The sequence below is a fragment of the Notothenia rossii genome (assembly GCF_949606895.1).
Source record: "Notothenia rossii genome assembly, chromosome: 5".
In the NCBI taxonomy this organism is placed as follows: domain Eukaryota; kingdom Metazoa; phylum Chordata; class Actinopteri; order Perciformes; family Nototheniidae; genus Notothenia; species Notothenia rossii.
In genome coordinates, this window is record NC_136903.1 from 89,354,495 (window position 1) to 89,378,996 (window position 24,502).

General features: G+C 40.7%; 2 protein-coding genes across 5 annotated transcripts in view; both read right to left on the bottom strand.

Annotated features, from left to right (window-relative positions):
• LOC307042067 (CD276 antigen homolog) overlaps nucleotides 1–23,458 on the bottom strand; it is a 30,161-nt gene extending 6,703 nt beyond the window's left edge. For 2 of the 4 annotated variants that reach the window (XR_013808985.1, XM_079685776.1), the window contains exons 1-4: nucleotides 21,756–23,455; nucleotides 20,669–21,013; nucleotides 17,767–18,045; nucleotides 14,113–14,391 (exon numbers count right to left, since the gene is read on the bottom strand). Coding sequence is in view for 3 of the 4 variants with exons in the window: in XM_079685776.1 (XP_079541902.1) it covers nucleotides 14,113–14,391; nucleotides 17,767–18,045; nucleotides 20,669–21,013; nucleotides 21,756–21,843 (991 nt within the window). In the remaining variant the exon portion in view is untranslated. Of the gene's footprint in view, nucleotides 1–10,174; nucleotides 12,453–12,548; nucleotides 12,675–13,707; nucleotides 13,732–14,112; nucleotides 14,392–17,766; nucleotides 18,046–20,668; nucleotides 21,014–21,755 lie in introns of those variants that run through there. The other 2 variants (XM_079685774.1, XM_079685775.1) reach the window with 2 other exon arrangements.
• LOC307041202 (CD276 antigen homolog) lies at nucleotides 353–6,992 on the bottom strand (the record flags this gene model as incomplete). The annotated part of the gene is made up of 4 exons (XM_079684528.1): nucleotides 6,858–6,992; nucleotides 4,942–5,280; nucleotides 2,314–2,592; nucleotides 353–369 (listed from the first exon to the last, which is right to left on the bottom strand). Coding segments are annotated over exons 1-4 (741 nt in total), but the record flags the coding sequence as incomplete, so codon positions are not given.
• Nucleotides 23,459–24,502: the final 1,044 nt, after the last annotated feature.

Consider the following 24,502-nt stretch of genomic DNA (forward strand, 5'->3'; position numbering starts at 1 on the left):
AGTCAAGACCTGCGGTATCAGCATACACGCGGTTTGATTGGCTTGCGCTTGTACTGGCGGGAATTGCATAAACGGGATTTGATTGGCTGATGCCAAGCATCAAGCCTCAAAAGTTGAACAATGTTCAACTTTTGATGCCGATAGATGCTCGTGATGCTTGCAAAGCCATGCCATGCTCCCCACAATGCAGTTCGGCGAAGATTCAAAATCTCCTACGTCACCCCATTCAAGTGAATGGGCGAAGCGTTGAAAGCATTTTTTGATGCCTGTAGTGTAGATGTACCGTAACTTCACACTGAAGTAGCGCCCGGTCCTTTTTTTCTTCAAGAATTGTGACATGTGGTTTTGAAGAGGGCTCTGAAGCTGCACCTGGGAACATCACAGAAACATCAGATGATAAACAGCTTAATAAATGAAATATTTAGATGCCGTCTGCTCGTCTCTTTTCTTGAAAATGGTTTTTAGATCATGTTTAAGATTAAATCAAAACCCAGGAAGCCCTGACAATAAAAGACTCAGTTTCCCATCCCATCAGTATCTGACAGTATCTCATACTTCAAACATTTCTTCTTAAACTTTGGTAACTATTAATCTGCATTCACATGATTTGCTCTTTTCTAAATGCAGGTTGTCCTCAGAGCTTTGTGGTGAAAACAGTTTCTGAGTTTCCTCCTCTGATAGCTTGTGTCTCTTAGCACAGCTGTTCTGATTGGATGTGCATCGAAAGGTCAGAGTTAAACGAGGTCAAAGTTGAAATAATTTAAAGTTTGATCGCAGCGCTCAACAACAGAAACACAAAGTCAGCACAGAGCTGTTTATAGTTAAACATGTGAACGCAGATTAAGATACGATAAACGTGATTGTCCCTGTGAGGACGTTTGTTCTGACTCCATCCTGCAGGTCCTCAGGAGATAGGAATCATACATACTTCGATGAGACACATTAACATATTAACATGTGATTTATGTACATATACACGGTTAAAGATGAGAGCATTAGGAAATCATCCGTAAACATTATTTCTGACTCATGACAGAATCACATTTACAGAAAATATGTTCTTTAACTTTTTATGCTAAATGTATTATCCTGAAACTATTTATCTTAAAATGAAATCAAAAAATCAAATGTGTTGTGACAGGTTAGACTTTGTGTTCACCTTCCTCCATGTGAGATATATATTACAGTTTAGATCAGGGGTAGCCAACACGGTGCCCGCGGGCACTTAGTCGCCCGCAGGGGCAACGTGAGTCGCCCGCCGGGCATGTTCTACAAATAGCTCGCCAAGCAAATCCAAAATGTATAAAATACACAAAAAAAAAAGGAAATGTAATTAAAAGAACCTACCCTATGCATAAACGAAACCTCAATCATAGCGAACCCTATCTACTTACTACAACTCTATATCTATCTAACACCCCTCCTCCCCCCACCCCCACAATGAATATCGACCAATCACGTTCTTGCTTGATTTGCGGGACCGGCGTTGCAGTCGGGAAGAAAAGCAATGTGGCACCTTCCCGCTGATTTTCCTGAGTTTTACTGTGTGTGTGTTGCAACTTGCATATATATTTATTGCACTTGACGCACACATACACATGGCGTAATTTCCTTTAAAAAACTGTTTAAAAGGGGAGTGATTAGTCAAATATGCATAAATGAAAAGATAGAATGCTAACTAAGTAACATAAGATAAGAATAAACAAGTTGAAATGATTTGTTATTGGTTGTGATCATATCCTAAAGATGTTTGGATTATTGAAAAGTATACAACTCCCTTTCATATGAGTGTTGAGAGCTGTATCCATCAATTCATTTTGTGCTCCAGATTGATGCATTTCACTTCAACATTTAAAAAAAAATTCCCCTGGAGGATGTGAGGTCCCCCCCCAAAATAAAGCAGGTTAAAATAATTAAATTGCATAAATGTTATTTTAGTAAACACTGAAAACGGGTCCCACAGAACCAAACAGCACACAAAGGTTAAAGGTAAGCATATAATAATGTTCAAATGTGCTAAATATATACACTGCAAAAAACAAAAAAAAGAGGAGTAAAAGTAGCCCCCGACTTGTTTTTTTTTTTTAAAGTAGCCCTCGTCCTAAAAAAGGTTGGTGACCGCTGGTTTAGATGATAAGTCATATATGTCTGTCCTGTTCTTTATTTAAAAGTCTGTTTTATAAAGTGTTTGATTCAGTCTGTGGTTTTAACTTCTGCTGATTTCTATGAGATCACAAGCAAACCATTTGTTGAAAACACAAAACAGCTAAATTATCAATTATTTCAATACAAATGTATGAGGAAGAATCTTACCCCCGATGTATACATGGATCTCAGCTTTAATCTGATGGTTGATCTCCTCCTGAGTGACCACACACTGATACAGGTCTGTCTTGGTCACAGTAGTTTGGAGGATCACGTCGTAGCTGCCTCCTCTCTCCGAGACCTGAGGCTCTACAGCAGGGACCATGTTTCCAGAACTGTCATGCCACTCTACTTTAGGTTCTGGATAAGCTCCGTGAACTTCACACTGCAGCTGAGCCCAGTCCTTTGTTGCCTTTAGTGATGTGACAGATGGTTTTGGAGATGCACCTGTGGAACAAGGTATGAAAATAATATATCAAGAACGTTCACCGGATTTCTAATTGATGTAAATGACGATTAAAATCTATAAATCACAAAATAAATCAACAACACCTCTCAGCATTGTTATATAGCCCATGAAATGTCAAATATGTATAACTTCCTTTCAAAAGAAATTGCCTTTTACAACTGTACACTTATTTAGAGTAGCAGAAGAACATGAACTGCACAACCTGAATCGATATATTGTCAAATGATGTTGTTATGAATTGTATGGCAATATGCTGACAGGTGTTTCTATTATTCTGTCTCATTTCCATAAATAGGTTAATTCATAGAAACACATTTCATCTAATACAAAACAGATGTGTGGTATCTATAACACCACATACTGCAGGTGTAAGGTGTTATGTTGTATATATGTGTATCAAACGAACTTTCATCTAAGTGTATTTGTAATGTGGTTTCCCATTGTGCTGGACACACTAACTTTATAAATGGATAAAAACACTGACTCAAATTCTGGGGTTATTTTTTCAGAATATTCCAAATTCAGAAAAAAAAGATATTTTTACAAATCAAGTCTATGATTCAAATGTGCAGGAACCAAGACTATTGCATGTATTTAACATGTTTCCATTTTAATGATGTCTAATGAGACCATCCACTACTCTTCAGATTCAGGACTCACCTGCGATCTTTTCATCTGTTCTGTCCTTTAACGTTATAAAGCGCGGAGCTTGCAGACGACCCGACAGTTTACAATAAAAACGAATAAACAACTAAACTACATAATTTAATGTTATTCTAAAAGTCAGTACAGACAAATTATACATCGTTTTAAACCTTAAATCTTCGTTTTTCAACGGATTTAAGAATCTAATTATTGCGTTTTTTGAAATGTAAACAGTCGCGTGTTACTTTACGGCAGTAAACCGTTAGCTCCTTAACGGCTATGCTGTCTAGCCAAAGTTAATATGTATTTAAAACCCCAAAAACACATAAATGTGGAGAATAATTAACCGTTTTAAAGGACAAAGGTTAACCGATTAAATGTACCTCGTTTTTGTTTAATCGTCTGTCAGAAATAACGTGAATAAAAGTAATTTGTGTCCCTCGTTTAGTTTTAGCTCCTCCCGTCAAACTTCCAAAACAACTTTTCTTCTGTCAATTTAAAGTATTGACAAAGTATTCAACCAATGATGTTCGGTATCTCTGAAATCAGTTAACGCCCCCGAACATAATGAACCAATCGGCATCTTTCTACGAACTAAAGTGACGTCACTAACGGCACTTTAACTCAATCAGCCAATCATAGGCCAGCTCCTTGACGTGCCCACCATATGTTTCTTATTGACAGCTACTTTCATCCAATGGTAAGCCAGCATTCTGAAAACAAGGTGAGCTTGTAGCCAATTAAATTACCTGCTTGACCATATATGGAGGTGAATGTAGCTGGACTGTCTGTGGCAGGAGGAGACCCACATAACAGAGAAACGTTACTTATATGTTCATGGAGGCAGGATTTAATGATTATAAATATGTAAAAATGTATAAAAATGTTAACAACATGAAATTAAGGTTAGATCTAACATTTGGGGACACTTTTTCATAATAAAAAAGAGATTTGTTATTATTGTTTGGTAACTTTTAATGAGTTTAACTGAGCTATAGAGTCCTCTGCTGGAGGTGATCTGTACTGCACTTTCTAAAGTATCTCAGAGCCACTTCTGTCAATCAAATTCAAATTTTGTCCAGACATTATACACAAGTTAAGGTAGATCTCCTGTAAATATCAGCCTGATGGCTCTTATTATGACTGATTTACTGTATTTAAAATACGAAATAAAAGGAGAATAACAAATAATGTCTTAGTTTTTCCGTTAAGTCCTACAGCACGATGCCTGTGTTAGTGCTACAAGGAAGACGAACACACTGCATGAAAGCTTAGAGATTAATTAACAATGAGGAAATGGATATATTTCAGTACCTCGTGGCCTTGGAAATAATAAGAGGTTCAAATTGGAGCATATAAAGAGGCATACATGTGCATAACTGTGATAAGCCTCAAGAGGTTAAGATAGGATCTGAAAGGGAAAAAAAACAGGAGTGTGTTACAATTCTTGGATGATATTATCAGCTGTCCTCAGAAACGTGTTATACAACAAATATGTACTATCTTAATCTTAAGAAGAAGCACCATCTCAGATTTAGCTTGTTTGTGTCAGTCCTTACAGAAACAGGGTCTGCTGGACAGTAACATGAGAACATGTTTCACTAATATGGCTGATGGTTATCCAACAGTGTGTCCGTTTATTTAACAGGGACAGAGCAGAGGAACATTGTCTCACCACTCACCAACAATGAGCTCAATGCAGAATTCTTCACGAGGCTGACGTGGAAAAACGCAGGTGTAACTTCCACTGTCGATCACCTTCGTCTTCCTGATGAAGATGGAGGCGTTTCCGTGCTTCAGTTCATTTTGAAAATGAGAGACTCGTCCTTTAAACTGCTCACTCTGACCTGAATGACGGTCATAATGAACAGCAGAATCGTACATGAAGACTTCGTGCTGAGTTCCTCCTCCCTGACCGACCTTCTTCCAGTCAAACAGTTTGTTTTGGAGGTTTTCTCTGGTGCTGGGGGAGCAGGGTAAAATAACATCTGTCCCTTCTGTGGAGATCACTTTGCTGACAGCTGGAAGATAGAGACATGTGTTACTCAGTGTGTTCACACACACACACACACACACACACACACACACACACACACACACACACACACACACACACACACACACACACACACACACACACACACACACACACACACACACACACACACACACACACACACACACACACACACACACACACACACACACACACACACACACACACACACACACACACACACACACACACACACACACACACACACACACACACACACACACACACACACACACACACACACACACACACACACACACACACCAGTTTATGAGCAGTTTGATAACAAGTCAGAGTTTTATACATTTTAGATCTGGATTAAATGGATCGGATTCAAAGAAACGACGACCTAAATATCCTAAAACACTGTTAGAAAAATGGTCCCCGGCTTGAGCTTGAATCTCAGGATCCATGTATCTGTGATCCTCTCCAGAATGGAAGTACTCATCACATACAGAGCATCAACTAGTTCCTGAACAGTGTCCTTCACATGCTGATATCCAAGAGAGGGAGTTACACAGTCACAAGATGGAGGAATAGAAAGCAGTATTCAATGTTTACTTCAGATTAGCTCCACGTCAGAAATGAGCATGCTTGTCATATGTCTCTCTCCATAGAGGCTGAATCATCATGTTAATCACATAGCTATCATATGCCTCAAACAGTCCTGATGCTCTTCTAGGTAATCACACATCCTGTCATGTTCACAGCTACAGTTGGGATACCTTTGTTATCATGTTACTCTCATTGGAAGAGGACATTCAGTATTTTCCAAACACACACTGATTGTCATCTGAATATGAAGGTGCACCTTTCTAAGAAAACAATAAGAAGATATGATATGCAACATTTAATAGGTCATTAGACGGTTTTAGCTTAGCGGTGCTGATTTAAGTAAAATCAGAGCAGGTTAAAATGTTTTTCCAAGCCTCTAGCTAACACCTGAACCTGGGAAAAAATAATATTAACTGTACATGCAAGGTTCAACATTGATCCCGATAGTTTTATATTTTGTGATGAAGAATTATTCTTCCTCTGTCTTCAAAGCAATACTTCCTGATGATATATGTAGGATTTCTATCATCTCTCCCATTTTACCAGAAATGATATTACATTGAATCCTATTGGAGGACAAGAACACTGAATCTCAGCTGAATACTTTATTTATTTTATAAAGATCCATACATGTTTTTGTGTAAAGAAATCCCTTAATGGTGTTTTTATGAGAGCACTAGCAATATAAAGGCCTCTTACAATAAGATGATGATTATGGCTTAGACTGATAAGAAGCGACCTTTAGATATCTTATTTATTATATTGATCAGGTTATAATCATGTTGCAATGGGCACTCCTTTTCCTTATAGGCCTTCTTCTGATGATGCATTACTTTAGATATTGTTCTACATTTCCCTAAAACCAATAAAAAGCAGACTAATAATATTCTGTCTCCAGACTCCTGCATGTTTTTTTAAGCCTTTTATATGTAATTAAATTACCAAAATGACGTAATGTTGTGTGAATAAGAGTGTAAGTGTTCTCACCGTTTGTGCAGGCAGACGAGTTTCCAGTCAGGAGACTGAAGAGAAGAAGAAGAGGAAGAAGAGGAAGAAGAGGAAGAAAAGGAAGAGGAAGAAGCTGCTTCATCATGCTGGAGTCCTCTGAGGGTTAAACTGCACACACTCCTCACACACACTCCAGCCCATCCCATTCACTTCCCATAATCTCTCACATGCGCAAAATAGAAAGTCTTCTAGAGGTTTCTGCATCACTTCCTGCTTCGAGTCCTTCAGAATAAAAGCCCCGTCCTCATTTTATTTGGTGAATTCTGCAAAACAACAGACTGACTGACAAAATACAAAAAGCACTTTAACACTATCACTGAATATGTGTATTATATAAAAAAACTACAATTCAACCACATATTCACTGCTGTCGAGCCGATGAATGGGAGTCGGAGGCGGCGTGTTGAGTATGGAACTCCACACTTTATTTTCCATTAGGTTTACAGAAGGGAAGAATAACTTGCATACATGCTACTCAAGCTAGAATGATAACAACCACCAGGTACACTCTCTAACCGGTCCGGGGTGCAACACACACTATATACCACAGTGAATGTCCCGTAAGGTTCCACCACACGAGCCCCCCAGAATTCACCCATACACAAAGTCCGAGCGGCGGGGAGGAACAACAGGCCGACCACCATGACTCCGGAGAATGGGAGCCGGGGCGGCCGAGGGGAGAGGTGGGAACGGAACCGCAGGCCCCAATTTGGTGACAGGTGTCAAGGCCGGGGGGCGGCCCCGTCGCGGAGGCCGTGCCAGCACCACCAGCTAGTCCAAGTCCAGGTGAGCAGCCTTAACCCGGTCCACCGAGACGTGTCGGCCTTGCCACCCAGGTCGACCACAAAGTGCTTGCCCCCGTGTTCCAAGACCCGGAAAGGCCCGTCGTAAGGGGGCTGGAGGGGGCCTCTGTGAGCACCGTGCCGGGTGAACACGTGCATCGCCGAGCAAAGCCCCACGGGAACCCGGGACACCTGAGTGCCGTGCTGAGCAGTGGGGATCTGAGCAAAGGCTTTGGAGCTCGGAGCCTTGGAGCTCGGACGTGAACTGTTCGTCTGAGCTCTGGAACGCCGTTCTGAGGAAATGTCTGAAGGGGTGCCGAAACGACAGTCGCAATGAAGGCCCGCGCTATGTCAGCCGCCACCGTCGACGCGAGTGGGACCGCCTCCGGCCAACGGGTCGTCCTGTCCATCATAGTTAGGAGGTAGGTAAAACCTTGGGATGAGGGTAATGGACCAACTAGGTCGATGTTGACGTAGTCAATCCTCCTCTCAGGCACCAGGAATTGCTCCAGGGGGGCCTTTGTGTGGCCACGCACGTGCCGGCCGAAGCCCTCACGTCCTTTTTGAGCCCACGCCAGACGAACTTCGCAGCCACCATACCACCGGGGTGCGACAGGTTGTGCACCGCCTCGAACATGGAGCGCCTCCAGCTGGTGGGAATGACTGGACACGGCTGGCCCGTGGAGACATCACACAGGAGAGTAACACCCGCGTCGCTGAAAACCACATCCTCCAGGCGCAACCCCACGTCAGTCCCCTTCAGGGCCTGGACGCTGGGGTCTGTGACCTGGTCCGCTGCCATGCGGGTATAGTCGAGGCCCAACTGGATGGCCCCGATGACGACCCTGGAGAGGCAATCTGTGACCAGGTTCGACTTGCCAGCCACGTGCTGGATATCCGTGGTGAACTCCGAGATGTAGGAAAGTGGGAGAGTGGTTGCCAGGCGCCCTCCACCCATTGCTCATGCACCGCACCGACGGTGTAGTCCGATGCGTCTGTGGTAATGGAGATGGGGCCGTCGGTGACGGATGCGCCAACAGGTCCGCCTGAGCCAGCGCGGTCTTGACCTCCTTAAAGGCAACCTCTGCCTCCGCTGTCCAGTCAATCTCCTGGATGGGGGCCTTACCTTTCAATGCCTCATACAGCGGCCGCATAATGTGGGCGGTCCGGGCGATGAAACAGTGGTAGAAGGTCACCATCCCTAGGAACTCACCGGAGCGACCGGGTCGTGCGCGGGCGAGGAAACGCTACGACAGCATCAACCTTCGCCGGCAGGGGTGCTGCCCGGCAATTTCAGACAGCTCGAACAGACACTTTGCAAGGTTGATTATCAACCCCTGTTGGCTGAGCCTCGTTAAAAGGGCCCGGGGGTGGCACAGGTGTTCCTCCTCAGAAGTGCTGGCGACGAGTAGCCTATGTCGTCCAGGTAAACGAACACAAACATTAAGTCCCGTAGCACCAAATCCATCAGGCGCCATTCAAATGGCGTTATCACCGCCGTTTTGGGAATGTCCAGGGGATGCATGGGCACCTGGTGGTATCCACGCACCAGGTCCACCTTAGAAAACATGAGCCTACCCGCCAGGTGCGCCGAAAAGTCCTGAATGTGCGGCACCGGGTAGCGGTCAGGTGTCGTGGCGTCGTTGAGGCGGCGGTAGTCCCCACACGGGCGCCAACCACCATTAGGCTTGGGGACGATGTGCAGAGGAGACGCCCAAGGACTGTCGGACCAGCGGGTGATACCCAGGCGTTCCATGGTTGAGAACTCCGCCTTCGCTACTGCAAGTTTGGAAGGGTTCAACCGCCGGGCCCTGGCGTAGACTGGGGGTCCCTCAGTGGTGACGTGGTGCTCTAAGTAAATAAGGAAGATTAAAACTGGTTCTTACTCCTTCCTTACGGTGACTTCAGCCCGTTGAATAAGAACAGAGTAACAGAGGAGCAGCCATCCAGCAATCTACCGCTGATAACATAAAGAAACATGTACACTACATTTAGAAAGTGTACTGATGTTGATGTGAAATCAGGATAAAACCATGTTATATCTTAAACTATTTTTAAAACAAATATTTAGTAAGTAAAGTTATGTGAGGGGAAAACCTGAATTAGAAAAATGAATGCCTGATAAGTAATGTCCCTTTTTAATTTAATTTAGTTTTAGTAATTCTCAATTATATCTCTCTTAATGTATTCTTTATCTACTTTCACAAGTCTATGTATCATCTTTTTTACAACTGTATTAACTATTTATTTGTAATGTGTTTCTTTGAGCACTTTGAGCTTAGTCTCTTGTATCTTTAGTGCTATATAAATACAAATACCCTTTATTATTAGTTATTATGCTGTGTCTGTTAAACAACCTGTTTACAGTGTGTTTCACCTCTCTTAAGTTTCCTGTCATCTCTCTACCAACTTATTTAATAAAGTCGTAAAATGCTCACAAATGATAAGTAAAACAAGTATAAAAACTTTCATTAAAGTGCATCTATGCAACAAATATAAGTCCAAACACACAGATTGACTTGTTTCATGTTTTATTCAAACATTTGGATATAAATGGTACAGTTTAATGACAGCATAGAAACCCTGCAGAGCATCAGAGAACATCATAAAGGAGCTTTCAGATCAAAACAGTTCAAGCATCACAGTAACAGCAGGTCATCAATCAGCTGATATACTTTGGATTAGCACTTTAAGAACATCACAAACAACAAGCTCGTAACAAACAATGTCAATAAAAAAATATAAAAGAAGTCACATTATATTCCAGCTTCAGAGAACATTTCTTTACAGCGAGACAGCAGCTTCAGATCAGAGAGTTTCTGTTAATGCCGTCTCAACATCCTTTAAGAACTACAAGCAGCAGGAGAGCATCTGTTAAAGGACTACAACTATAGAGCCGTTAAAGGACTACAACTATGGAGCTGTTAGAGGACTACAACTATGGAGCTGTTAAAGGACTACAACTATGGAGCTGTTAAAGGACTACAACTATGGAGCCGTTAAAGGACTACAACTATGGAGCTGTTAGAGGACTACAACTATGGAGCTGTTAAAGGACTACAACTATGGAGCTGTTAAAGGACTACAACTATGGAGCTGTTAGAGGACTACAACTATGGAGCTGTTAAAGGACTACAACTATGGAGCTGTTAAAGGACTACAACTATGGAGCTGTTAAAGGAATACAACTATGGAGCTGTTAAAGGACTACAACTATGGAGCCGTTAAAGGACTACAACTATGGAGCTGTTAGAGGACTACAACTATGGAGCTGTTAAAGGACTACAACTATGGAGCCGTTAAAGGACTACAACTATGGAGCTGTTAGAGGACTACAACTATGGAGCTGTTAAAGGACTACAAATATGGAGCTGTTTATGGACTACAACTATGGAGCTGTTAAAATGTCCTCATTCATCCGTTCACTCTCTGAAGGACAGGAGCTGAGGATGAACTGACAGCATGCTGCATGTGTTTCACAGCTGAGGATCAGAATCTTAATGTTGCTTTATACAGGATTACCTGATTTTATGCAACTAATTAACAATAATTTACACAAAAACTACTGAAAGTTTTTCAAGTTTAGATTATATTGATTACGTTTTGGTCAAACTACAAAGTCTTGTAAATTATTTTGACTAATAACCTGCTCTGCTATCTCATCATTTTTCACATTTCCATCAGTTTCTCTATAGCTACATTTATTCATTAAGGATCTAAATTTGATTACAAATAAATTACTGTAACCTGGAATTAATCAATAAATATAAAAATATAAAACATAAAACATAACAACCCGATATTCAAGGATACTTCCTTTCCAAATTAGAGAAAAAAAGTTCCTTAAAAACACTTCGTAAGAAACCGTCCTCCTCGATTTCAAGTGTTTTTTGTGGAAGGAGAAAAACTATTAATGAAATTCTCTCTTTAAGGAATGACTCATTAATAATCTGTCAGCATTACAGGAAACTTCCTCTTTTCTGTTTTCTCCTTCTTAATATCTTTTTGAGTTTGAAATGTATTTCTGTTTGTTTAAAATATTCAGGTGTTACAACCAGGGGTTAAATTGGGCCTGGGCTGTCCGGGGCTAAGGCCCGGCCCATAGGACGATGCTCTGACGTCATCTCCCTCGCACATTTGTCATATATGTTTACAAAAAACGATATATACGTTAAAACTTTTCTCGTTCTTAATATAGACTTTATTTAGGGTCGATATGTGTTGACTTTACTTTAAAATAGCAGATCACTGTGACAGGATATCGTTTTTTTCGGCTTAGTGAACATGTGTCTCTTCCTTGGAGGAGTAGCATCGCCCGGACTCCGCTGCTCCTCTGTGCAGAGAGTCTGCACTGCAGTGGTGTGTCAGCGACGTGCAGTCAGGGGAGGCAGTTCACCCGAGGGGAGTCACGGATTGGCCATCGGGAGAGTCTGATTTATCCCGGTGAGCCGCTGCCTTTGGTGGGCCGCTGGCCAGCTGTGTGTTCGGGAGAATCACAGATCGGCTGGACGTCGACGGCCTGGTGCGCTGGCGGCCGACAACACCCCCCCCCCTGTCGCACCTTCAAACTGAGCCCCCCCCACATATCAAATCCCAATTTAACCCCTGGTTACAATATATTATGTTTTACCCATGAACCACAAGCCACAGCCTCAGTGTAGTTTAACACACACACTTCAGCACAGGTGAACCTGGATACCTTTATGACTCAGTCACTAGGCTGGATCCAGTTGATCCGTTTCAGATTTTGCAGCAGGGCTTTTGGAGGAGGAAGCGTTCCCCTTTTTCCCGACTGGAAGGAAAACAGAAATATATTCAAGAAGATCCCTCCTGACTTCAGGGAAGAGAATATAACACTACTGTCAAAACTATAAAATGAGACACTTACCTTTGTTACATTTTAGGGTGATGTGACCAGTGCATACAAGCACAGCAACAACAATACAAACAACAAAAACAACAACAAATACAAAAATGCAGAGAGTTCCAGCAACTGAAAATCCACCGGAGGGATCTGAAACAGAAGACAAAAGGGAAACACTGCAGTCAGCATGTCGTTGTGTCGCTGAGACACTTCACCCCAAACTGCTCCTGTGGGGATTGTCCACAGTATTGAATGTATGTGAGTCGCTTTGGATAAAAGCGTCTAACGTTTGTTATTATTGTGGTGGCAACAAATGCCTACAAGGATTTCATCAGGAGCTAGAACAGAAATCACTTCAGGGGGAAATGTTCAATCTGGTGTTATTTATCAAACTTAAAATAAACGCACTCTGAGCACTCTGTGAATCTCTTCTAGAAGAAATTGCAGATTATTTGAGTGACCTTTAAACACTCCCCCCCGAATAGAAAAGCAATATTATATATATATTCATAGTTTTTGATCCTTTTCTTTATTAATTAATTAATCTTTTCACTTATTTTTAATGTTTCCTTTTCCTTTATTTTAAGGGTTTTTCAAGGGAAGGAGCTGATTGGTTACTTCTGAAGGAGGGAACAAATTAAAGCAAAACCGATGATGTCACTGTATGATTTTATCAATTTAGAGTATTTATAAGTTATTCTCAAATACATGTCGGAGAGAAAAATTCTATATTTTACTGCATGAATTAATCAGATATATTCCCTTTGATCTGACACATTTAGACATGGGATCATCTTCTAACATGTGATGCTAGTTTGCTGATTCTCTAAAGACTAAAGTGAACTCTGAGTGTTTCTACAGAGAGGTTCTGCTGCTCCTCCTGAACTACAGAACGTCCTCCTCCCTGACTGCAGCTCAGTGAAGAGCAGATTCACATCCTGATGTTTCTCCAGAGGGAAACTCACTCTGGGTTTCTGCAGCAGAGCCTCCAGACACAAGTACACTTTCACTCATTCAGAAAACTCTATAAAGAACATGTAGAGATTCTGCTCTGAGGACACGTGGACACACTGAGGGAAAGACTCAGAGCTCTACACACACACTCACAGAGAATACAGTCTAACACAGTTATAGTTTGGTGAGCTTAAAGTTAAATATTAGATTAGTTAAAATCAGGACTAACCTGAGCTCCTCTCTGATTCTTCTCCTAAAATACAAAAGAAAGCATGTCAGAGTGATTGGGAACAATAAGAGAGGAAACACTGGAAACTAAACACACATCATTTATTGGTAATGTTTCCTCTCAGCTGGAGAACGTCTCAGTGATCAATGACCAACATGTTTCTAAGAATTCAGACTGAACTCAGAGTTCCTGTTTGTCTCCATTGGGTCTGAGAGTGGAGCTGTTGTAGTGGTTTACAGTGTGTGTGTGTGTGTGTGTGTGTGTGTGTGTGTGTGTGTGTGTGTGTGTGTGTGTGTGTGTGTGTGTGTGTGTGTGTGTGTCTTCATCACAACATCTGGAGCAGAGAGGATATTCACTCTGTGTTCAGACTGAAGACACATTTAAATATTTGAACGTGTTACTCACCGCTGATATAGACAGATATCTCAGCTCTACTCTGATGGTTGATCTCCTCCTGAGTGACCACACACTGATAGAGGTCTGTTTTGGTCACAGTAGCGTTGAGAGTGATGTAGAAGCTGCCTCCTCTCTCTGAGACCTGAGGCTCTGCAGCAGGAAGCACTTCTCCAGAACTGTCCTGCCACTCCACTTTAGGTTTTGGAAAAGCTCCTCGAACTAAACACTGAAGCAGAGACCAGTCCTTTGTTTCCTCAAGTGATGTGACATACGGCTCTGAAGCTGCACCTGGGAACATAACAGAAACAATAGATGATATACAGCTTTATAAATGACATTTTGATGTTGTTTGCTCATTTATTGTCTTGGAAATGGTTGTTAGATCATGTTTAAGATGAAATAAAAACACATGAAGCCCTGACAGTAAAAGACTCAGTTTCCCATCCCATCATTATCTGACAGTATCTCATACTTGGCCGCTGAGCCTTGTGGTGAAAAAAGCTATTTAAAGTTCAGTTTCTAATTTTCCTCCTCTGATTAGGGGTGTTGAAAATAATCGTTTCTACGATGCATTGCGATGCGGACGTGGACGATTCGGTATCGATGCAGTGACGGAAGATAATCGATTATAGCGTAGTTATGTTGCTTCCTGATTTTTCGGCCACGGCTTTACTATAACGTTTTTTTTTCTGTCACTTTAATATCAAATCGGTCGGTGACGCAGAGATCAGGGAACAGACGTGACAGCGGCACAGCGACACCACACACGGAGCAGTCTGCTTTATCCACCAACACAAGAACACCAGTCCAGAACCAACAGCAGAAAGACCCGCTCTGAATCACTCCGGGTCGCTGCGGCTCAGACACACAGACTTATGTTTTTCAAAAATAATCGCGTTACAATCATGTTAGGTTTTTGGTGGATTTAATTAAGTCTTGGATTGCAGAGTATGAATGTCCTCAAGCAATTTTCAGACGATATATATAGTGGGGCAAAAAAGTATTTAGTCAGCCACCAATTGTGCAAGTTCTCCCACTTAAAAAGATGAGAGGCCTGTAACTTTCATCCTCGGTATACCTCAACTATGAGAGACAAAATGAGAAAAAAAAAATCTAGAAAATCACATGGTCTGATTTTTAAAGACTTTATTTGCAAATTATGGTGGAAAATAAGTATTTGGTCAATAACAAAAGTTCATCTCAATACTTTGTTATTTACCCTTTGTTGGCAATGACAGAGGTCAAACGTTTTCTGTAAGTCTTCACAAGGTTTTCACACTGTTGCTGGTATTTTGGCCCATTCCTCCATGCAGATCTCCTCTAGAGCAGTGATGTTTTGGGGCTGTCGCTGGGCAACACAGACTTTCAACTCCCTCCAAAGATTTTCTATGGGTTTGAGATCTGGAGACTGGCTAGGCCACTCCAGGACCTTGAAATGCTTCTTACGAAACCACTCCTTCGTTGCCCGGGCGGTGTGTTTGGGATCATTGTCATGCTGAAAGACCTTCTCCCAATCCTCTTCTGGATCATCTAAATGCTCTCTAGCAAACTTCAGACGGGCCTGGACATGTACTGGCTTAAGCAGGGGGACACGTCTGGCACTGCAGGATTTGAGTCCCTGGCGGCGTAGTGTGTTACTGATGGTAGCCTTTGTTACTTTGGTCCCAGCTCTCTGCAGGTCACTGACTAGGTCCCCCCGTGTGGTTCTGGGATCTTTGCTCACCGTTCTTGTGATCATTTTGACCCCACGGGGTGAGATCTTGCGTGGAGCCCCAGATCGAGGGAGATTATCAGTGGTCTTGTATGTCTTCCATTTTCTAGTAATTGCTCCCACAGTTGATTTCTTCACACCAAGCTGCTTACCTATTGCAGATTCAGTCTTCCCAGCCTGGTGCAGGTCTACAAGTTTGTTTCTGGTGTCCTTTGACAGCTCTTTGGTCTTGGCCATAGTGGAGTTTGGAGTGTGACTGTTTGAGGTTGTGGACAGGTGTCTTTTATACTGACAACGAGTTCAAACAGGTGCCATTAATAAAGTTAACAAGTGGAGGACAGAGGAGGCTCTGAAAGAAGAAGTTACAGGTCTGTGAGAGCCAGAAATCTTGTTGGTTTGTAGTTGACCAAATACTTATTTTCCACCATCATTTGCAAATAAATTCTTTAAAAATCAGACAGTCATTTTCTGGATTTTTGTTCTCATTCTGTCTCTCATAGTTGAGGTGTACCTAGGATGAAAATTACAGGCCTCTCATCTTTTTAAGTGGGAGAACTTGCACAATTGGTGGCTGACTAAATACTTTTTTGCCCCACTGTACGTGTGTAAAGTTTGTGAAAGCAGGAGGAAAAAAGCTTCCGCGATCACCGTCTCCTCTCCGTTCCTCCAAACCCCGCCCCCTCACTGAAAATAATGAGTGACAGGCTGATAGTAACCTGATAGAAACTTTATTATTCACTTAATCACTGAGATATAATGAAGCTAACTTAATCTCATACATTCATGGGATTTATGTAAACAGTAAGACAGAGAATGTAAGTGTGCACCATGCAGTATTTTTGTTTTTATATGCTATTGTAAATACTCTGTTGTCTGCTGTGTTCGGACTCAAGTCCTGTGTGTGATGCCACATTCAGTGTCCTTTTTTTAACAGAAGACTGTTGCTAGAAGCTGCAGCTAGACTGCAGAAGCATTATTTTTTTTGTTTTTGAGGATGGAACAACTTCACACACAGATATAGGGAGGCTAGACCTATACAATTCATTTATGTTATTGATTTCTGAAGCACTTTCTAAATAATAAAAAGAGAGTTCATATGTATTTACTGCATGTATGCATTGATGAAAAATAAGCCATGTGCAGTAATATAGAAATCGAGGATGCAACGCATTGGTATGAATCGTGATGCATCGGGATATCGAATTGAGTCGAAGACAGGATAATCGTAATCGAATCAAATCGTGAGACCAGTGAAGATGCACAGCCCTACCTCTGATAGCTTGTGCCTCTTAGTACAGCTGTTCTGATTGGTTGTGCATCGAAAGGTCAGCGGTAAACAAGGTCAAAGTTGAAATAATTTGAAGTTTCATCACAGCACTCGACTCGGCAACAGAAACACAAAGTCAGCACAGAGCTGTTTATAGTTAAACATGTGAACGCAGATTTAAGATACGATAAACGTGATTGTCCCTGTAAGGACGTTTGTTCTGACTCCATCCTGCAGGTCCTCAGGAGATAGGAATCATACAACGATGAGACACATTAACATATTAGCATGTGATTTATGTACATATACACGGTTAAAGATGAGAGCATAAGGAAATCCGTAAACGTTATTTCTGACTCATGACAGAAGCACATTTACAGAAAACATGTTCTTTAACTTTTTATGCTAAATGTATTATCCTAAAACGATTCATCTTAAAATTAAATGAAATGTGTTGTGTGAGGTTAGACATTGTGTTCACCTTCCTCCATGTGAGATATTACAGTTTAGTTATATATGTCTGTCCTGTTCTTTATTTAAAAGCCTGTTTTATCAAGTGTTTGATTCAGTCTGTGGTTTTAACTTCTGCTGATTTCTGTGAGATCACAAGCAAACCATTTGTTGAAAACACAAAACAGCTAAATTATCAATTATTTCAATACAAATGTATGAGGAAGAATCTTACCCCCGATGTATACATGGATCTCAGCTCTAATCTGATGGTTGATCTCCTCCTGAGTGACCACACACTGATACAGGTCTGTCTTGGTCACAGTAGTTTGGAGGATCACGTCGTAGCTGCCTCCTCTCTCTGAGACCTGAGGCTCTGCAGCAGGGACCATGTTTCCAGAACTGTCCCTCCACTCCACTTTAGGTTCTGGATAAGCTCCGTGAACTTCACACTGCAGCTGAGCCCAGTCCTTTGTTGCCTTTAATGATGTGACAGATGGTTTTGGAGATGCACCTGTGGAACAAGGTATGACAATAATATATGAAAAACGTTCACCGGATTTCAAATTGATGTAAATGACGATTAAAATCTATAAAGCACAAAATACCATCTCAACACCTCTCAGCATTGTTATATAGCCCATGAAATGTCAAATAATTATAACTTCCTTTCAAAAGAAATGGCCTTTTACAACTGTACACTTATTTAGAGTAGCAGAAGAACATGAACTGTACAACCTGAATCAATATATTGTCAAATGATGTTGTTATGAATTGTATGGCAATAAGCTGACAGGTGTTTCTATTATTCTGTCTCCTTCCATGAATAGGTTAATTCATAGAAATGTACACCACACACTGTAGGTTGCATATTATGGTTGTATCAAATGAACTGTCAACTAAGTGTCTTTGTAATGTGGTTTCTCAATGTGCTGGACAAACTAACTTTATACAAATGGATAAAAAAACATTAAATAATTAATGTGTCTGAATATTCAAAATTCAGAAAATAAAAAGGTATTTTTTACAAATCAAGTCTATGATTCAAATGTGCAGGAACCAAGACTATTGCATGTATTTAACATGTTCCCATTTTAATGATGTGTAATGAGGCCATCCACTACTCTTCAGATAAAGGACTCACCTTTGATCTTTTCCTCTGTTCTGTCCTTTAACGTTATAAAGCGCGGAGGTTGCAGACGACCCGAGATTTACGTGTAAATACGAATAAATAGATAAACTAAATAATTTCATATTACTATATAAGTCCTAATAAACAAATTGTAACTTGTTTGAAAGCTTAAATGTTCGTCTTTTCCACAAATTTAACTGCGTAATTACAGAATGAAGGACATGTAAACCGCCGCGTTTTACTTTACGTCAGTAAATCGTTAGCTACTAACCGTTTGTCATGTCTAGCCGCTGTTAAAATGTGTTTAAAGCTCCCAAAACACACATTTATAGACAAATGGAGGCTCGTTTTACAGTAAAAAAGTCAACCGATTACAATTACCACATTGTAGTTTCACCGTCAGACAAAATAATCGAGAATAAAAGTCATTTGTGTCCCTCGTTGAGTTTTAGCTCCGCACGTCAAACTTTCAAAACAACTTTATTTCTGTCAATTTAAAGTATTGACAAAGTATTCAACCAATGATGTTCGCTATCTCTGAAATCAGTTCACGCCCCCGAACAAAATGAACCAATCAGCATCTTTCTACGAATTAAAGTGACGTCCATAACGTACCTTTAACTCAATCAGCCAATCACAGGCGAGCTCCTTGACGTGCGCGCCATGTGTTTCTTATTGACAGCTACTTCCATCCAATGGTAAGCCAGCATTCTGAAAACACGGGGAGCTTGTAGCCAATTATTTTACCTGCTTGACCATATATGGAAGTGAAGGAAGCTGGACTGTCTGTGGCATTTGGAGACCCACATAACAGAGAAACGTTATTTATATGTTCATGGAGGCGTGATTTAATGATACTAAATATATCAATTGTTAATTTAAATGTTAACAACATCATTTTAAGGTTAGATCTAACACTTAGGGACACTTTTCCATTATTAAAAAGAGATTTGTTATCATTGTTTGGTAACTTTAAATAAGTTTAACAGAGCTAGAGAGTCCTCTGCTGGAGGTGATCTGGACTGCACTTTCTAAAGTATCTCAGAGCCACTTCTGTCAATCCACTTCAAACTTTGTACAGACATTAAAGACAAGTTAAGGTAGATATCCTGTAAATATCAGCCTGATGGCCCTTATTATGACTGATTTACTGTATTTAGAATACGAAATAATAGGAGAATTAAAAAAAAAAGTCTTAGTTTCTATATTAAGTCTTTCAATGCATTACCTGTGTTAGTGCTACAAGGAAGACGAAAACACTGCATGCAAGCTTAGGGATTACTTTACAGTGAAACAATGGATACATATTATTCACTACTGGTCTTGGATGTATAAAATGGCTCAAATTGGTGCATATAAAGAGGCACACAGGTACATAACTGTGATAAGCCTCAAGAGGTTAAGATAGGATCTGAAAGGCAAAAGAAAACAGAGGTGTGTTACAATTCTTGTGTGTCCTCAGAAACTTGTTATACCACAAATATGTTAAGTAAATAAGTAAGTCAAACTTGATTTATATAGCACCCTTCTCAACACGAATGTACAAAGTGCTTTACAGTATACAGTACACAATACACAATTCAAAGTACAACTATAAAATGTAGAATAAAAAGGCATAAAACACAGCAGGTAAAACATAGGATAAAACACCAATGAAAAACAGCTACAAACCCACCTCCTCCTCCGACGCCCCAAAGGCCTGTCGGAAAAGGTGAGTCTTTAGCTGTCCCCATAAAAATGGACCTCAGGTCCCGGGTTTAACTATTCTAAACAAAAAAATAAGTACCAGTCTCAGATTTAGCTTGTTTGTGTCAGTCCTTACAGAAATATTGTTTGACTAATATGGCTGATGGTTATCCAACAGTGTGTCTGTTTATTTCACAGGGACAGAGCAGATGAACATTGTCTCACAGGAGAAGGAATGTTGCCGATTTAATGCACATGAGACTTGTTTATTTCTGTATATAAGAAGGCTTATTTTCAACTTTCTTATGAGAATACTCACCAACAACAAGTTCAATGCAGAATTCTTGAAAAGGCTGTAGACGTGGAAAAACGCAGGTGTAACTTCCACTGTCGATCACCTTCGTCTTCCTGATGAAGATGGAGGCGTTTCCGTGCTTCAGTTCATTTTGAAAATGTGAGACTCGTCCTTTAAACTGCTCACTCTGACCTACTTTAATACCATCATAATGAACAGCAGAATCGTACATGAAGACTTCATGCTGAGTTCCTCCTCCCTGACCGACCTTCTTCCAGTCAAACAGTTTGTTTTGGAGGTTTTCTCTGGTGCTGGGAGAGCAGGGTAAAATAACATCTGTCCCTTCTGTGGAGATCACTTTGCTGACAGCTGGAAGATAGAGACATGTGTTACTCAGTGTGTTCACCTGCAGAGGCCACACACACACACACACACACACACACACACACACACACACACACACACACACACACACACACACACACACACACACACACACACACACACACACACACACACACACACACACACACACACACACACACACACACACACACACACACACACACACACACACACACACACACACACACACACACACACACACACACACACACACACACACAGACGGATGAATGCAAGGTTAAACTTTGATCCCAATAGATTTATATTTTGTGATTTAGAATTATTCTTCCTTTGTCTTCATAGCAATAATTACTGATATCATATATGTAGGATTTCTTTCCTCTCTCTCATTTTACCAGAAGTTATATTACATTGCTTCCTGTTGGAGGGCAAGAGCACTGAATCTCACCTGAATAGGCCTATTAAAATAAGATGATGATTATGGCTTAGACTGATAAGAAGCGACCTTTAGATATCTTTTTGATTACATTGATCAGGTTATAATCATGTTGCAATGGGCACTCCTTTTCCTTATCTTCTGATGATGCATTACTTCAGATATTGTTCTACATTTCCCTATGACCAACAAAAAGCAGACTAATAATATTCTGTTTCCAGACTCCTGCATGTTTTCTCAGCCTTTTAGATGTAATTAAATTACCAAAATGACTTAATGTTGTGTGAATAAGCGTGAACGTGTTCTCACCGTTTGTGCAGGCAGACGAGTTTCCAGTCAGGAGACTGAAGAGAAGAAGAAGAGGAAGAAGAGGAAGAAGAGGAAGCTGCTTCATCATGCTGGAGTCCTCTGAGGGTTAAACTGCACACACTTCTCACACTTAGCTCACACACTAACACTCCTCACACACACACCTCATACACACTCCAGCCCATCCTAATCACTTCCCCTAATCTCTCACTCTTCCTGCTTCGAGTCCTTCAGAATAAAAGCCCCATTCTCATTTTATTTGGTGAATTGTGCTAAACAAAACTTATCAGACTGACTGACAACATGCAAAAAGCACTGTAACACTAACACTAACATTAACACTAACACTGAAGATGTGTATTTATATAAAAAGCTACAATTCAACCACATATTCACTGCACTGTTTCCCCTCACCTGCAGTTTACTTTGTCAGCAGCAGCACTTTCGGTGCATTTTCTCCACAATAAAAGTAGATTTAGCGCAAATTAAGAAGTTATTTTGTGATTTGGATCTTTATTATTTCACTGCATTGGTTACATTCCCAGTAACTTCGTGATGAGGAAGCTGCACATCTCACAGCATGCACTGCTCACATATTTTAAGATGAAGTTCCCAAGAAGAAGACTTCCTCCAACATGTTTTTCAAGAGTGGTAACAATGAACTTAATTTGTTAAGAATGCAGAACACACACACACACACACACACACACACTACAGTAATGATGCCAAACGGCTACCAGCCAACTGCAGCAAGAACATCTCCAAAATCAACAACTGTTTATTTCCAAAGAAGATGTTCAACGGTTACTCTGCCAGCCCCGAGCCTGTTTTTCAGGTCTCAGGCTCGAAAATGTTTTTCCTGGCTTTCGCTGCCTTGAGTTTTGGTCGCACAGTGATGATAATTATACCATTGGAATCTGTGGAATATCAGCTTTTATATGAAATCTAGTTTGTGCAGATATGAAGTATAACATATCGCTATCGTGTAGGGATGCACCGAATATTCGGCCGCCGAAAATTATCGGCCGAAAATGGTTAAAAAGGCCCTTTCGGCTTTCGGCCAAAAGGGTTCTAGCACCGAAAAAATATCACCGAATGTCAGAGAACAGGGTTACGTTGGTAAGCTAACGTGTTGTTGTGATGACGTAATCAAAACGCGGCGAAAAGCACGGCACGCGACCATGCTCACGGCTGGCTCACAGCCAACATGTCTGGCGCTTGGAGATATTTAAAAATATCAGAGAAAGAGGCGCGGATTGCGATTTGTAAAACGTGTTCAGCTGACATTTCTCGAGAGGGTGTAACTGCAAAGACTTTCACCACTTCGGGATTACTCCACCACTTGAAATCAAAACACCCGGACAAATATGCGGAGTAAGATCAAATCACAAGCACTGACAGCGAGAGACTGTTCAGCGCTGCCTCTCATGTGCTTGATGAGAAGAGGAACAGACTTATGGCTGATAAAGCAGAGAAGCTAATGTTCATTAAAAAGAACCTCCCACTTTTCCTTAATAAGTAGACAAGGCTGGTTTATCATAAGCTTATCTAGTTCTACATGTCTACTCTATACCCACTTTCCTGAACCATTTTCATTGTGAGTTATAATTCACCATCTCAGGTTATCATTAGGGGGAAATGACAGCAGCACAGTGTTCAATATATTGTACTTTCGGTATCTAAATGATACAATGTTGTTTACATTGCTCATGAGGACAGATCACCTTATTTGCAGATTCTTGAAATTGTAATTTAATTTGTAATTGATTGTGGATTTTGTATCCAGTTTTCACTTTATGTATCTTTATACAATGTTTACTACTTTGCTTATGAGGACAGACAGCCTTATTTACAGATTCTTGAAATTCAATTGTAATTTCATTTGTAAATAGTTACATTCATGTGGATTTATCCAGTTTGCACATTTGTATGCATGCACTTATAGGTGCATTTGTTGTTGTTGAAGGCCTGGCTGTTACAGTCTTTATTTACACTGTTTTGTTGTAGGCCTAGTGGCCTAGATGTTTATGCAGTTTTAAAGCACTTTGGCTTTGTTCTGAATGCACTTTGTTGTAGTTATCCTACAGAGAAAAGAAAATGCACTTGACTTGGAATTAATGTACTGTATGCATTCAAAAGTGCTGAATAAATGTTTTATGGACCCATAATAGTGATTATTATTTAAGTTAAGTTTTGCCATAATCATTTATTTTTCAATAATCAGCTGAACAACATTGGTAAAAAATGTATACATTATATATATATATATATATATATATATATATATATATATATATATATATATTTCTATTAATCATTTTCGGCCTTTCGGCATTCGGTTTTCGGCCAACCGTTTCCTATTTTCGGTATCGTTTCGGCCAAGAATTTCGCATTCGGTGCACCCCTACTATCGTGAGTTATGTGCTAAGTGCGTTAGCACTCTTTCGTAAAGTGCTGATACAGAGGTTTGGTGTTTCGTTTCGGTAAAAATTGTTCATATCCGCCCCCGGGGGCTAAAAACAACACTATTCAGGAAACTGTGTCTCAGGGCTTAACATTTAATAACCTATGAATGCGTCATACCCACTTAACGGGAAAAAACTCAGCTAACTGATGAACAATTTTTACCGAAAGAAAACACAACTCAAACGCCGAGCCTCTGAATTAGCACTAAGCGAAAGAGTGCTAACGCACTTAGCACATAACTCACGTTAGCAATCTTTTAGACTTGATCGGATCTGCAAAAA